At 35.9% G+C, this 16,947-nt stretch overlaps 1 protein-coding gene across 1 annotated transcript in view; it reads right to left on the reverse strand.

The window, feature by feature from the left end:
• The window catches only part of RNF212B (ring finger protein 212B), a 53,227-nt gene that overhangs the window by 25,904 nt on the left and 10,376 nt on the right, over positions 1–16,947 (reverse strand). Inside the window, exons 2-3 of the mRNA XM_036734152.1 lie at positions 13,133–13,185; positions 12,524–12,598 (exon numbers count right to left, since the gene is read on the reverse strand). Of these exons, the coding sequence (XP_036590047.1) occupies positions 12,524–12,598; positions 13,133–13,185 (128 nt within the window). The remainder of the gene's footprint in view (positions 1–12,523; positions 12,599–13,132; positions 13,186–16,947) is intronic.

Consider the following 16,947-nt stretch of genomic DNA (forward strand, 5'->3'; position numbering starts at 1 on the left):
TTCTCCTGGTTCTGCTCACTTCACTCAGTATCAGTTCATATAAGTCTTTCCAGGTTTTTCTGAAGTCTGTGTGCTCATCATTTCTTATAGCACGATAGTATTCCATTACATTTATATACCACAACTTGTTCAGTCAGTCCCCAATTGATGGGCATCCCTTCCATTTCCGATTCTTGGCCACCACAAAAAAAAAGAGCTGCTATAAATATTTTTGCATATGTGAGTCCTTTTCCCATTTTTATGACCTCTTTGGGATACAGACCTAGAAGTAGTATTGCTGGGTCAAAGGGTATGCACAGTTTTATAGCCCTTTGGGCATAGTTCCAAATTGCTCTCCAGAATGGTGGGATCAGCTCACAATTCCAATGCATTAGTGTTCCAATTTTCCCACATCTCCAGCATTTATCATTTTCCTTTTTTTTTTCATGTTAGCCAATCTGATGGGTGTGAAGTGATACCTTAGAGTTGTTTTGATTTGCATTTCTCTAATCAATAGTGATCTGGCACATTTTTTCATGTGATTATAGATAGCTTTAATTTCTTCATTTAAAAACTGCCTATTCATATCCTTTGACCATTTAGTAATTGGGGCAAAGACCTTTTCAAACTCCTCAATCTCTTTGACTTTTCTGTGGTTTTCAATGTTTTGGACCATCTCTTCCTCTTGGATACTTTCTCTTCCTTTGCTTTCCATGACAATACTCTCTTAATTCTCCTCCTACCTGGCTGATTGCTCCTTTTCAGTTTCCTTTGCTTGTTCATCTTCTTCAGATACAATACATTTTAGTGTCCCCAAGACTCTCTGCTGGGATTTCTTCTCCTTCTATAATATCTCTCTTGGTGACTGCATCCATCTCCATGGGTTTAAATTATAATTTTTACAGATAACTATCAAAAGTTTTTATCTAGCCCTAATCTCTCTCCTGAACTCAAATTCCTTATCTCCAACTACTCATTGAACACTTCAATCTGGATGTCAAACTGATACCTCAAACTCAACATTTTCAAAACTGAACTCATCTCCCTCAACCCAAATTTTCCTGTCTCTCCAAATGTTCCCATTTCTATTCTTCCCCATTACTCAGGTTCAAAACAGTGTAATAATCTTTGATTCTTCTCCTTCATCCTTCATATCCAATTAGCTGTCAAATTCTGCCCAGTCTACTATATAGGATTATAGACTTAGAGTTGCAAAGGACCACAGAGATCCCACAATACAGCATTTCACTTTATGGATGAGAAAACTTGAGGCTCATAGATGTTAAATTACTTGCTCAAATCACACAGAGAATGTTCTAGAACTGACGGAACTAACTGCTGCAATACATTCCATAATGGCTAGACTCCATAGGGCTACCATCTGTTCATTATGTATATAAATATGAGACATAACAGTAGGTCCTAACAGCTATATTTCACTAGGCTATAACATATATAAATACTAGCCCTGATTCCAAATCCACCACTATTTCTAGCCTTCTAAACCTTTTACCTCTTCCACATCTCTCATTCCACATCTCTGTTTATCCCTTTTTTTCTACTCAAGCTGTCTTACTTCATGTTAAGGTCTTCACCAGCTCTAACCAAGACTATTGGAATATCCTCTTAACTGGTTTCCCTGCCTCCAGTTTCTCTCCTTTCTCATCTATTCTCCAGAAAACTACCAACATAAACTTCCTATGGCACAGGTCCAATCATGTCACTTCACCATTCAAAAGCTTCGGTGGTTCCCTTCTGGACTTTGGGATAAAATACAAATTCCTAGCCTAGCATGTAAGGTCCTATGCAATCTGGTTCCAAATTACCTTTTCACCATTATTTTACATCATGCCCTTCATTCACTCTATGTTCTAGTGAAACTATAATACTAATTGTTCCTCAAATTTGATATGCTTTGTTATGGGTTTAAGTCCACCTCTTTGTGACGATTCTAGGTCATGTGGGTGAGTCACATGTGTGACTCACCCCTGACGCTTGAAAAAGATATAAAAACCAGGGGTTGGCTGTCTGTTCCTTGGAGCTCTTTGCCGCAGCAGTGGTGGCACGTGACTCTGGGCCAGCCCTTGTTCTGAGCTCCCTGGCTGAAGCTAGATGTTGGTAACTATGAATTGTATTGGGTCTGTGTGTTGATATTTGTAATTTGTTTGTATTTTGTTCTGAAGTTCAGGGTGCTGGATTTTTCCCCTGAACTAAGTGAATGCTGTCTGTATACTGGATTAAAGTAAACTTGTCAACCCCTTCACCTTGCTTTCCTTAGTTAAGCAGATCAAAAGAACCTGTGCTGTTGGCAGCTTTCTAGGTGCTAGCTGTGGGTAGATCTTACACCCCCACAGAAGCTGCTAGCCGGATTGTTGAAACATAAGCGTCCCAACAATTTTCATTTTTACTACTCTAATGGAGATGAGGTAGAACCTTGGAGTAGCTTTAATTCACTTTTATTTTATTACTAGTAATTTGGAGCCCTTTTCCTACTGTTGTTGCTAGTTTGCCTTTCCTCTTTTGAAACCTGCATTTTCATATTGTTTAACCATTTGCATATTAGGAAATGGTTCCTATTCTTATATATTTGTGTCAGTTATCTACAAATCTTAGATATATTTTTATCAGAAAATTTTAAGGCAAAGATTCCCTCCCCCCATTAACTGCTTCTATTTTAACTGATTTTGTTTGGGCAGAACCTTTTAAATTTTAATATAATCAAAATTGTACATTTTATTTTTTATGATTTTATCTATCCCTTGTTTTGTTAAGAACTCTTCTCCTATCAATAACTGTGAAAAGTATCTGCTTCAGTGTTCCTCCAATTTGTTTATGATGTGACTTTTTATTTCTAGGTCACATACCTATTTGAAGCTTATTGTGGTCAATGATATTAGACGTTGCTCTGAATATAATTTCTGCCAGATTATTTTCAAATTTTCCCAGCAGTATTTGTTAACTAGTCAGTACTTGCTCCAGAAGTTATGGTACTTGGGTTTATCAAATACAATCCTGTTATGTTCAATTGCTTCTGGATCTTGTGTTCTTAATCTATCCCACTGATAATTTTTTTAAACTAGAACCGAATAGCTCTAATGTTATCTGTTTTGTTGTATATTTTAGGATTTGATACTATTAGGTCTCTTTCCCTTCTATTTTTTCCATTATTTCCCTGGAGATTCTTGACTTTTTCCCCCCTTCTGATGAATTTTGATATTACCTTTCCTAGCTCTATAAAGAAACCCACTGGTAGTTTGACTGATATGAAACTGAGAAAATAAATTTAGATAGCAGTGTCATTTTAATTTTGACATATCTCAATCATGTAATTAATATCTCTCCAGTTATTATGTCTATCTTTATTTCTTTAGAGTATTTTGTAGTTGTATTCATAAATTCCTATTTATATTTTGCTAGTTGGACTCTAATGTGTTCATAAGCATAAATGGTCAGTTTTATTGGCATATAGTTGGGTGAAATAGTTCCTAGTAATTGTTTTTATTTCTTCCTCATTAGTTATGAATTCACATTTTCATTTTTGATACTGTTAATTTGGGTTTTTTTATTAAATCAAGTTTAGCAAATGGATTATCTATTTAACTGGGTCCTCCCCTGCCAAAAAAAAAAAGCTCCATTTTATTTATTAATTCAATGTGGTTTTTGTTTTGTTTTGTTTCATTTTTTTACTTTCAATTTGGATAATCTCTCCTTTGATTTTCAGGATTTCAATTTTGGTATGTAACTAGAGGCACAAAATTTATTAGTTTTATAGCTTTTTTAGTTGCCTGCCCAGTTTGTTGACCTGTTCTTCCTCTCTTTGGATGTTTAGAATATAAATTGTCCCTTAAGTACTTCTTTGGCTGCATCTCACAAATGTTATTTTGTCTCATTATTGTCCTTATCTTTAATGAAATTATTGTTTCTATGATTTGTTCTTTAATTAACCCATTCTTTATGATTAATGTTTTTAGTTTCCAATTAGTTTTTAATATTCACTTCAAAAGCCTTTTACTGAATGTAATTTTTATTGCAATATGGTCAAAAATATAGTTAATATTTCTATTTTCTGCAGTTGTGAGGTTTTTAATGTTCTAATACATGGTCAATTTTTGTGAAAGTGCCATACACAGGTTAGAAATAGATATATTTCTTTTTTTCAATATTCTTTAGAGGTCTATCATAGCTTACCTTTCTACAATTCTATTCATTTCTTTAATTTCTGTCTTATTTTGTGGTAAGGTTTATCTAGATCTGAAAGGCATAAATTGAGGTTTCCCACTATTAGTTTTATTGTCTATTTCCTCTTATAACTCATTTACCTTTACCTTTAAGAATTTAGATGTTATGCCATTTGGTGCATATATATTTAGTATTGATGTTAATTCACTGTCAATGGTATCCCTTAGCAAAATGTAGTTTCTCTATCTCTTTTAGTTAGGTCTATTTTTGTTTTTTGTTTTTTTCCTACTTCAGCTGAAGCTCCAGCCCCTTATTTTCATTGTGTGTGTCTCTGCTTCAAGTCTGTTTCTTGTAAGTATATCATTAGAATTTGGTTTCTAATCCATTCTACTGTCTTCTTCCATTTTATGTGTGAGTTCATCCCATTCACATTCACAGTTATGATTACCAACATGTATTTTCCTCTATCCTATTCTCTTATATTTTTCCCGTCCCCTCTTGAAGTCCATTTTGCTTCTGATTGCTGCCTCCCTAAATTTAAGTTTCCTCTTATTCCCCCTCACCTCTTCTTCCCCTTAACTCCTTTTCCTTTTGCTTCCCTGTTGGGTAAGATGTACTTTTTTTTACCCAACTGTGAATATTCTTCCCTCCTTTAACTAGTTCAGATGAGAGTAAAATCCAAGTGTCACCCAACCTTCCCTCCCTACACTCATCCTTGAGATAATTTACTCATTCCTCTCCATTCTCCCCTCTCCCACTGCATTCCTCTTCCCCATCATTCCATTCTTCTGAGATCATCCAATCATAACAAAATCATACCCAAGTCCTCTAAGTAGAATCCCTCTAAGATCCTTGGTGATGATAAAATTCTAAGGGGTTACATTTATTATCTCACCATAGAAGAATGTAAATAACTTTACATTGTTTAATCTTTTCTGATTTCTCCTTTATGTTTACCTTTTTATGCCTCTCTTTGAGTCCTGTGTTAGTGTGTCACATTTTCTACTCAGCGCTGGTACAGGAATACTTCAACGTTATCTCTTTCACTGAAGGTCCATTTTTTTCCCTCTGTAGGAATATATTTAGGTTTTCTGGGTAGGTTATTCTTGGTCATAAGCCTAGATCTTTCGCCTTATGGAATATCATATTCCAAGCTGCTTTAATGTAGTGACTTCTAAAATCTTTTGTGACTTTTATAATCCTTAAATTTTTTCTTTCTGGCTACTTGAAGTATTTTGTCCTTGACCTGGGAGTTCTGAATATTGGCTATAATATTGCTAGGAGTTTTCAATATGGGTTTTCTTTCAAAAGGTGACCAAGAATTCTTTCTATAGTCACTTTTGTCTTCTGGTTCCAGTAGAGGTAGTTTTCATTTATGATTTCTTAAAATGTGGCATCCAGGATTTTGTTGTTGTTGTTGTTATGATTTTCAAGGGGTTTGACAATTCTTAAATTATCTATCCTTGACCTATTTTCCAAGTCATTTGTGTTTCACAGAAGCTACCTTACATTTTTTTATTTTTTTCAATCTTTTAATTTTTTCCTAAGAGTTTTTGTTGTCTCATGAAGTCATTGAATTCTGTTTGATCTATTTTAATTTTCAGAGTCCATTCTTGGGTATGATTTTCTACTTTCTGTTCTAAGCTATTTATTTTCTTCCTAATTTCTTCCACCAGTCCTCTTATTTTACTTATAAGTACATTTTGTATCTCTTCTTCATTTATTCAAGGTTGCCTGGTAGTCCTTTCAGCCAAGCCATTTTTCCCCCTGGAGGCTTTATTTATAGTTATTGTAGAGTTATTCCCTTTTTCTGGGATTACCTCTTAAGCATTTCTTGAGCCATAATATTTGATGTATTTTTCTTTTTCTCATATTTCCAACCTCAGTTGCTAAGATGAGTTGTTTTTTTTTTGCTAGGGCCAAGCTCTGCTCCCTCCCATACTCTTGAATAAATTGTTCAGGTTTTGTTTGGTTCCTCAACTGATAAATGGTCAAAGGATATGGACAGATAGTTTTCAGAAAAAGAAATCAAAGCTATCAATAGTCATATAAAAAAGCTATAAATCACCAATAGAGTAATGAAAATCAAAACAACTCTGAGACACCACCTCACATTCACCAAATTGGCGAACATGACAGAAAAGCAAAATGACAAATGCTGGAGAGGATGAAGAAAAACAGGCACACTAATAAATTGTTAGTAGGGCTGTGAATTGGTCCAATTATTCTGAAGAACAATAAAACTGTGCACACCCTTTGACCAGCAATATTTCAGCTGGGCAGCACAGGAGAAGAATACCAGGCCTGGAGTCAAGACCTAAGTTCAAATCTGGCCTCAGACACTTACTAGCTGTGTGATCTTGGGCAAATCATTTCACCTCTATTTGCCTCAGTTTCTTCACATGTAAAATGGAGATAATAATAGTCCCTACCTACCAGGGTTGTTTTCAAGATCAAACGAGATAATATTTGCAAAGTGCTTAGCACAGTGCCTGGCACATAGTAAGCTCTATAAAAATGTTAACTATTAGTAGTCGTAGTAGTAGTAGTATTACCCCAGAGATTTTTTTAAAAAAGGAAAAGGACCCATATGTACAGAAATATTTACAGCAGCTCTCTTCGTGGTGGCAAAGAATTAGAAATTGAGGGGATGTCAATCAATTTGGGAATGACTGAACAAGTTAAAGTTTATGATTGTGATGGAATACTATACTGCTGTAAGAAATTATGAGGGAGATGGTTTCAGAAAAACCTGGACTTACATAAGCTGATACAAAGTGAAACAAACACAACCAGAACACTGTAAATAGTAATAGCAATATTGTAATAACAATAAACTGTAAAAGACTTAGCTACTCTGATCAGTACAAGGATCCACAACAGTTCCAAAGGATTCATGATGGAAAATGCTCCAGAGAGGAACTGATGAATTCTAAGTGCAAATTGAAGTATACTTTCTTTCACTTTATTTTTCTTATTTGCTTTCTTTTTCTCCCACCAAGTGGCTAATGTGGAACTATGTTTTGCATGACTTTGTGTGTATAATGGGTATTATATTTCTTGCCTTCTCAATGGATGTGGGAGAGACTAGAGAGAATATTAGTAACTGATAATTTTTAAAAATGAAACGAAATGAACAAGTTTTCCTCTTTTTATTTTCAAACTTAAAAAAAATTTTAACAAGTTTAACAAGTTTATGTGACTTTTAGAAATTTACTTTGGATCCTCAAAGTACTATTGAATTTACTAGCTCTCTTTCAAAATCTATTTGCTTTTTTCTAGAAGAGTTTTAAGCTTCCTCATTCCAAATGATTGAAAGTTACATTTTTTTAAAAAAAATTAATATCATCTGAGCCCCTCTCCCTTTAAAAAAATACTTTTTTGGTAGGGTCCTAGTAAAGATAACGTTGTTGCTGCAGCAAAGAAAAACACCTCAAGGATTAAATGGATTAGCCACAGTTTACAGTTTTTTATTTCTCTTTGAAAATATTCAGAAGCATCTACTCTGAACCCTATAATGTGGGGAATTATCAGTGTAGTCATAGCACTATCATTCTACCTGCTGCTCAAAACTGCCAGACTTCCCCATCTTTCCTCTGATTGGCTCCATTCCACTATGTGTTTGTTTCTGTGCCAACCTGTTCAATGTGAATCCCTTTTCAATATGCATATGCTTCTCTTTTCTAGTCATCTCTGTGTATCTCTCTATATGATGTCTGTGTTTCCGAGACAAAGATATACACACTTACACACACACACAACATGTGTCTTTCTTTCTCACCCCTTTGGGGTAGCTAGGTGGAACAGTAGTTAGAGTGCCAGGCCTAGAGTCAGGAAGACTTACCTTCCTAAGTTCAAATCTGGCCCCAGATACTTAGCAGCTGTGAGACCCTGGGCAAGTCACTTAATCCTGTTTGCCTCTGTTTCCTCATATATAAAATGAACCGGAGAAGGAAAGGCCAAACCACTCTAATATCTCCACCAAAAAAACCCTAAATAGATTCACGAAGAGTCAGACAAGACTGAAAAACAACTGAGCATCTCTCACCTCCTGTATGACTCTATCTCTTATCTTTCCCTCTGTCTCTCTTGTACAGTAATACTTTTCATTTGTCTTATCTCCCTTAATAATGACTAAATTGCAGCACTAAAGCATATTTTAAATAATTATTTTTCAATTTATTGAATATAGCTTTGTGTTCTAAGACTTTAAAGAAAGTGACTATAATTTATATTTTATGTGTTGAAATTAAATATAAACAGTAAGCTTCATTAGTCATATTAATGTTCAATATTATTTTAGTAAATAATTTAATAAAATAAAAAATTTGCAGTTCTGTTCTCAATTCTAAAAGTGAGTGAATGCTATGCTTTATGTTTTCTCTAAAAAACTTCTCATGAAATAAGTAAAAGTGACTTTTACTTATGAGACCCTAAATTGGCTTTTTTTCCCATGTCAATGTTCCAACACAGAACAAAGGTTACATGCCAAGTTTTCCACCTCTTACATAAACTATAGAACACCGAATATGAAATAGTGTCCTAGTGAGGATCTGATCCATGCTAAATATACAGGTAGTGTTTCTTATTTTTGTACATTATAGTAATTCATGTACATATAACACATAAATATTATTTTTTTAAAAACAATAGTGATATGTTTAGGTTATAGTCCATTAAAATACCTGAATCTCTTTATACCATGTTCACAGTTAATCTTCCACTTTTGTTCTTTTTTCACCTAGGCTCTAAAGATTTTAATAAAAAGCACCAGAACTACTTCACCTCTACCAAATCAAGTTAAACAAACCAGTTTTCTTTCTTGATACATACAAAGAGAAGTACTGAATCTGGTATCACATTAGAATTTTCCTGATTTAGCAAGTCAATTGCCTTATCAACTGCTTTCCAAATTCCTTTCTTTTAACCATCATAGAAATGTCCCTTTTCTGTGGAGTCTCACCCATCCTGGGAGATTCTAAGGAAACCATTAAATATTTAACTATTCATCCAACATTTACTAAATATTTACCAGGTACTTATAACTACATGGCATTGGGCCAGGTGCCGAGGGCAATACAAAATAATTTTTAAAAAGTATTATCTTTTAAACCTAGGTCTTCCAGTCCTCCAGAAGCTTCCAATCTTCTTGGAAAAATAAGGGAAAAAGAGAATAATATACCCAACTACAATAAGGTATATGAAAATAGCACTTAAATTCACAATTCAATTTAGATTCAATGACCAATCTTGTCTCCAAGGGATGGATGATCAAACACTTCCCTCCTCTTAGGAGGGAGGTGCCCAATATTGCATATGATGTCAAATATGATGGCAGAGATTTGTTTTTCTTAGCTGTTTCTGGTGAGGAGTTACTGGGAAGTAATAGTGGTATGAAAAAAACAAAGAAGCATAAATAAAACATTTTCTAAAGAAAAATAAGGCATACACACATTAAAGTAATTCTCCAAGGCAGCACATGATTAAGTGCCCAAATGAGTGATTCAGATAAATAGTATAGGAGTTCATAGAAGGGGGATTGATTTGGATCAGACTGGGTTCCTAAAAGGAGGCCTTGTATTCATAAAGATTACTGTTTTTATCCTCAAACATACAGGTGAAACTTTAAGTGAGTTTCTTTTATGGTATTTGGTACCTGAACTATCTACCTTTCCTAACATTTAGAGTTTTACACCATTGCACTAGGCACATTTTATGTAGTTTATATAGCTTACAGTTTTTGTCACTGAGTAAATTACAATCTAGGGAATGTTGTCAGTTCTCAGGAAATAGTAATCTTGAGAATTCTTTGTCTTCTAAGAAACATGATATATCTTTCAAAGAGACTCCTATGTGAGAATCAACTGACAGAACCATAGATAAATATAAGAAACTTGTTTATTTCAGTTATTTAGGTTTTTTGCTTTACATAGAAACTAGTTTAACTAGGTTCTTTCATAAGCAATGTGTATGCCTTGTGTCATATCACTTACTTGGTACTGGTGATGGATTTTCCTTTCTTCTATCTTCCCTAGACTCTATCTCATCTCACCTGCTTACCCTTTTAACAAGAGATATTCACTTGAGAGATGGCTAGTTGTAGATAGGCCTTAGAAAAGAATAAAACTAATTAACCATCTGAGATTCAAAGGAAGCCCATTAGTCTCCAACCTCACAGGTTTTCTGAAAAACCAACAAAGAGTAGGTAAAGAGTTTCATACAGAAGATCAGCTGCTGGTCACAAAGCACAGCAAGAAATTGCACTGGACAGATCACTGTGGGGATCTGAGACTATAAACAATAAACTAGCACTGATGATGAGTTTAGGAGCATAGATTTAGAGCTAGAAGGGGCCTTAAAGGCCAAATTAGTCCCACACTTTCATTTCACAGCTAAGGAAACTGATGCACAAGGAGAAAGAAATTTGCCCAAAGTCAGACATGTAACTTTGAGGTAGAATTTGAACCCAAATCCTCTGACTTTAGGGCCGGAGTTGATTAAAACAGCATGGCAATTGCTGAATCCTTCTGTCTACTAATTCAGCTTCAGAGATCAGGAAAACACATTATCAAAATTTGCTGACTTCACCAAATTGCCCCTTGATGATTAACTAACCTTATTCATTTATCTTCTTATCTTGATTATTTAACCATGATTAATTGGTCTCATGATTAGGTAGGTTAGGACTCAGACTACATATATTTTCTCTACTGATCATTAACTAGTCCTAGGTTTGGTTATTAACCAAAGACTCTCTCTCTCTTATTCATTTGACCTTGTTTACATTTCTTGCTGAGTCCTAACTGGATTTTATCTCTCCATAATGTTAACATGGCCTCTCAGATGTGATTGCTTGTGTGGTTAAAAACAGGATGTAGCTAAAGCTTTTTTCCCCCTCTCTCTTTGTCTCTAGGCTCAGGATTGAGGGAGTGAGAGATATTGGCTTCTCATTCCCCCAGTCCTTTCACTCAAGTGAAAGACAAGAACTAAATCTACCACTCAGGGCCAAATGATGGCTTAAAACTATCTTCATGTATCTGAAAAGAGCTAACTCTCAACAATAACAAGTAGCGATAAAGGAAAAAGGAAAAATAGCAAAATTAATTTTAAGATTCATGCCATGATAAGGCTGTGGGATTATCTTTCTGGGGAAAGAATAGACAAGAAAATGGAACAAGCTAGAAATCTGAGAGTCTGGAATAATTTCTAACAGCCTTCCCAAAAAAGGAAGGGAAAAACTACAATCCTCCCTTCTAAAAGATCATATGTTTTAAAACTGGAAGAGACTTTAATTCCACCTCCTTTCACAGATAAGGAAAATGAGGCCTAGAGAAATAAAATTAACCAAGGTTATGCAGGCAGTATCAGGGCAAATTGTTTAAACTCATTTCCCCGACTCCAAATCCAGTACTACTGCCATGGAACCAAAGTAACTCCTGCTACCAAGAAAAAGGCTAAAGGATCCACTACTATCACTGAAGCTTTGTTACAATTCTGTGGCCATGATTTTTCTTCCTGAATGATCTTGGAGATAAGTCAAATAACTAAGTGCAGAGATAACAGGAGGTAGGGAAAGTTGTATGATGATTTGGAACTGAGAGAGGGAGAGAGAGAGAGAGAGAGAGAGAGAGAGAGAGAGAGAATGTGTGTGTGTGTGTGTGTGTGACAGAGAGAGAGATTCAGAAATAAAATACATAGATTAGTACCCCACTTTGTGTTGCACTAGTCTAGATCAAAATAAGGGTCACCTTGGTACTCCACTTTCAAGGGCATGCTAATATGTAGTCTTGTTGAAAATAAAAAATAAACTTCCAGAATACAGCTAATCTATCATGCAGATTGAATGCTAGGGGTGTGTGTGTGTGTGTGAGAGAGAGAGATTAAGGAGAGTTACTGGAGGAATAGAAGCATAAGAATTGTTTCCTACATTCAATTCTACATTTTATATGCTGAAGAATGACATTTAAATCTACAAATCCACCCTCTTCCAGGGTCAGACCTACAGATGAAAGCAGTTCTTAAAGGATATTCTTACCCTTCCTTATTCATTGGGGAAAGGACCAGAAATAATGCCAGAAATAACTCTTATTTATAACATTGCTTTAGAAGAATTCATTGAGAATTGGGAAGATAAAATTGGAGAATTTGTAATAGTGTCACAGTCCTCAGGAGGATGATATAGTAAAGGAGTCAACTGGTTAGGAAGATTTTTATTTCCAAAGAAGAGAAGGCAAACAGAAGACAACGTTCCTTTTAGCTGCAGAGAGATTTACAGTTCAAAGGATGAACTTTCATAAATCAAAGAGAAAGATATGGTTGGAATTTGTCTAGACAAACAGGTTTTTCTCCCCTTTAATTCTCATACCTGAGAGATGTGACTAAAATACTTCAGAGCTGTCTCCACAGGGCTCTTAAAAAACATCTTCTCCTGAGGTTTCAGCTATAAAGGAAATACAAGGAATCACAGGCTATAAGGACCGGAAGGGGCAAATTAGTCCAACTACTTCATTTTACCAGTAGGAAAACAGAAGCCAAGAGAGGTAAGTAGATTTGCCAAAGATCATACAACTAGGTATTGTCAGAGACAAGATTTGAACCAACGTCCTCTGATTCGAAATCTAGTATTCTTTCCACTAAAGCATGTTTTTCCCCTCAAAGAATCAACATATTCTTGAAGGAATATTATTTGATATTTATAAATATGGCAAGGGGTTCTTTCTAAAATACCTGATATCGTTCCCACTGTGCTTAAGTCAGTAAGGGAACCACTATCCCAAGAAACTTAGATCATGATGTCATACTATTTCTAATTCTCTTCATAGTACCTAACCATCTGTCTTTTGTTTCTACTGTGGGAGCCTCAAATAAATGCATTTCTCAACTGCTGTTGGTGAACTTCACTTTCAAGTACTTCAGTTCCACTTTCTAAAGGCCTAGAATAAGGTAAGATTTGGGGGACAGGGGACATACTCACATTATCAGAGAGAGCCAGATGCTTGCAGGCAGCTCCACATACAGCACATTTTTCTAGGGGAGAAAAATAGATAGTTAAGGTTTTTACATGCTTAAGGTCTGAAAGTTCACCAGTAGCCCGTGAATTTCAGCTGAGTAGTAGTAAGAATCGGGGGAGAAAAGACTATGTTCTTATTAAAGTCTGAAAAGGTAATTCAATATTTAAAAAAAGAGCCCTTGAGCCTACTGTCACTCTTTAGATCAGAGTTTCCCAACTTATGGGTCCAACATTAGTCAGAATTTCCCAAAGATTCTCCTATCTCCTATGAACTTCCAGTCCATACTTTCTTTCTGTTCCCTCTCTTTATTAACAAATTAAGATTATTTTCAAAGGCCTACATCTCTCTCTACTAGCACAATCTCTCATATCAATTTCATCAATGTGTGCAAAACACTCCCAACCTTGACCAGGTGTTTTTAAGTAAATTGAGAAATCTACAAGTGTGCCAAAAACGAAAAAGATTGAAAAGCTTGGCTATAGTGAAACTTAAACTTAATGTTCTAGATCTAACAGAATTGTACTGATGTCCTTAGCCTTAACCTAAAATTGATTTTTGCTTCTTCTACATCGTTAGCTTCCACCCTTCCTGCCCTTCAGGGCTTGTTCCTCCTATTTTGTCAATATTACCAAATCTTGCTCTCTAGCCTTTCCTCCTCTCATTGCCTAATTATACCCCAGTCTAAGACACAGAAACAAAAATGTCTAATCTTCAACCACAAGGAGAATATCCAGTAAAATACAATTTGAAAAAATAGCAGCTGCTTCATGAGTCGATTATTGGTAAGATCATTGTAATGTCAAATGAAAACGTCATACAACATCATGTGGACAAACAACTTCAAGATGTTACTCTAATGCTATTACTCTAATGAAACCAGCTTTGTTACATTAGAACATCATCAAAATAGTCTTGAGATTGGAGGGACAAAATTACTCATTAATTCTTACCTTGTCTAAGGGTCCCTCATACAAAGGTAGATTTCATTGTTTATTATTAAATTTGGAAATTTAACCCCATTGTTTCTTATTGATGTGTCTTTTGTCACAAGAATGATTGTTGAGGCCCCCATGATGGCTTGTGGTAGATCACAGCAAAATTTGGTTGCCTGGAGAAATTCATCAGTATTGTATATTGATGACATGCTCTCACGGGTTCTGGGTAATGGACAACGTTTTCATGCTTTCCCAGTCAACAACAGAGTGAGGCAGGAATGTGTGTTTGCTCCCATGGTTTTTAGCATGATGTTTTCCATAACGTTGGTGAAAACCTTCAGTGAGCACAAAAACAGCATCAGAGTCAGCTACTGCACTAATGGTAAATTATTTAACTTGAAAAGACTACAAGCCAAGATTCAAGTGGAGGGAGAATTGGTGTGTGACTTTTTCTTCACAGATGATTTGCACTCAGTGCAGTCTCTGAGGCTGAGATGCAGCAGAATATGGATCAATTCTCTGCTACTTGTGCTAATTTTGGCCTAACAATAACACCAAGAAAACACAGGTACTTCACCAGCCAGCACTGTACCAACCATACATGGGACCATCAGTTACAGCAAATGGAAAGATTCTGAATGCTGTGGATAAGATCACTTACCTTGGCAGTATACTTTCCAGGGATGTACACATAGAAGATGAGTTGACACATGCATTGTTAGAGCTAGCTCAATGTTTGGGAGGCTCTGAAGGAAAGTGTGGGAAAGAAGAGGTACTAGTCTGCCTACCAAACGGATGGGCTACAGAGCCATCGTGCTGACCTCACTGTTGTATGCTGGTGAAACCTGGACAGTACACCAGTGCCATGTGAGGAAATTGAATCATTTCCATTTGAATTGTCTTAGGAAGATTCAGAAGATTACCTGGCAAGATAAGGCACTGGACACTAAGATCCCTTCTTGAAATGTACTGCCGAGCATTTAAACCCTACAGAAGACAGCACAACTCTGATGGGCTGACCATGTTGTTTGAAAGACAAACGTATATTTGCCTAAAAGACTATTTTAGGGAGAACTCACATGGAGATCAGAAGATGCAATACAAAGACAATCTCAAGGTCTCTCTGAAGAACTCTGGAATTGATTGGGAGACACTGGCACAGGACCACCCAGCATAGCATGCCCACATCAAAGACAGCGCTGTGCTCTATAAGCTAAGCAGAATTGCTGTGGCTCAAAAGAAATGTGAGATGTACAAATTTAGTGACATCTCCATTCCAAATGTTCATATAGACTATTTATGCTCAACCTATAGTAAAGCATTCCAAGCTCTTTATTGGTCTGATTAGCCACAGTCAGACATTCCATACATTCACCCCCACATAGTGATATCATTTTGGTCTTCTTTGAGTAAGAAGCACAACAACCAAACCAATCTGGATTTTCATCTTTCTCTCTATTTCTTCTCCATCTCTAATTCCTTCACTCATTTCTGTTCCTTAAGATTTTCCTTGTCCAATAGACTTGAATTCTGTAATGTGTTAACTATCTGGACTTTAATGATACCTATTCTACCAAAATCTTCCCACACAAATGTATTCACAGAATCTCAAAGTAGGAAAGGACCGCAAAGGTAATTTTATCCAACATATAGTTGAACAGAAATCTTTTCTGGCCTGCTCTCCTCCTCCGTCCTTCATTATGTTCTTGACAAATGATCATCCCTCTAGTAAGGGAAACTCACCACTTTTCAAGGTAGTCCATCCCACTTCTGGACAGTTTTGTCAAGAATGTTTCCTTCTATCAAGCCAAAATGTGCCTCTGCATGTATCAAACATTTTCTCCTAGTTCTGACTTTTTGGGCCAAGCAAAACAAATTTAGTCCTTCTCCCAAATGATAATCCTTTAAATACTTAAAGACAGTTATCATATTAATATGCACTTCCCCTCCTAAGATCTCTCTTATACAAGTTGACTATTCCTTCAACTGGTCCTTATATAGCATAATGACCAGCCATCTCCCATCATGGTTATCCTTTTCTAGATATGATCTAGTTGTTAGCATTCCTCCTAAAATGTGCTGCCCAGAAAAATACACAATAATTGTGGTCTGAGCAAGACAGAGCACAATGAGACTACTACCTCCCTCATTTTCAACACAGTGTCTCTATTAATGCAACCTAAAAGCATATTAGCTTTATATTTTTTTTGCTTAAAAGTCACACTGTTCACTCATATTGAACTTGCAGTCCATCCAAATCCTTCTCTTTCACATGAACTGTTATCCAGCTTTCTCACCCCTATTCCATACCTATATAGCTTTTTATTTATTCCTATTAAATTTATTTATAGGGCTTTTTATTTATTCCTATTAAATTTAATTTTACTGATCCACTCTTTAACATATAAATGATCAAAGGACATAAACAGGGAGTTCCTAAAGAACAAATACAAGTTACCAATAACCACAAGAAAAATTAAAACAAATTAAGAGAAACTGTACATTAAAACAACTCTGAGAAATCATGTCTTCTGAATAGCTAACGCCCTTGGTTTCTCTAAAGGATTTTTCCCAGTAACCACCATTAGTGAGCCCCTTCTGTTTCATCTTCCTTTGCCCTTTCTTCCCCAGGATACTTGGTGAAAGGAAAGAGGACCAAAGAGAACCCAGGCACCAGTCTGACTACAACTCTATGCTCATGAGCTGTAATCCCTACCCCAGAGCCAGGGTAGTACAGGTAGTAATGCCTTTTCCAAACCAACAGGGCAGAGAAGCAGGCAGTCTGAGTCAGAATTCCCATTCTGAAAAATAACAGGAGGAGCTTAGTTTTGGAGCCCAGAATG

Source organism: Trichosurus vulpecula, chromosome 8 (genome assembly GCF_011100635.1).
Source record: "Trichosurus vulpecula isolate mTriVul1 chromosome 8, mTriVul1.pri, whole genome shotgun sequence".
In the NCBI taxonomy this organism is placed as follows: domain Eukaryota; kingdom Metazoa; phylum Chordata; class Mammalia; order Diprotodontia; family Phalangeridae; genus Trichosurus; species Trichosurus vulpecula.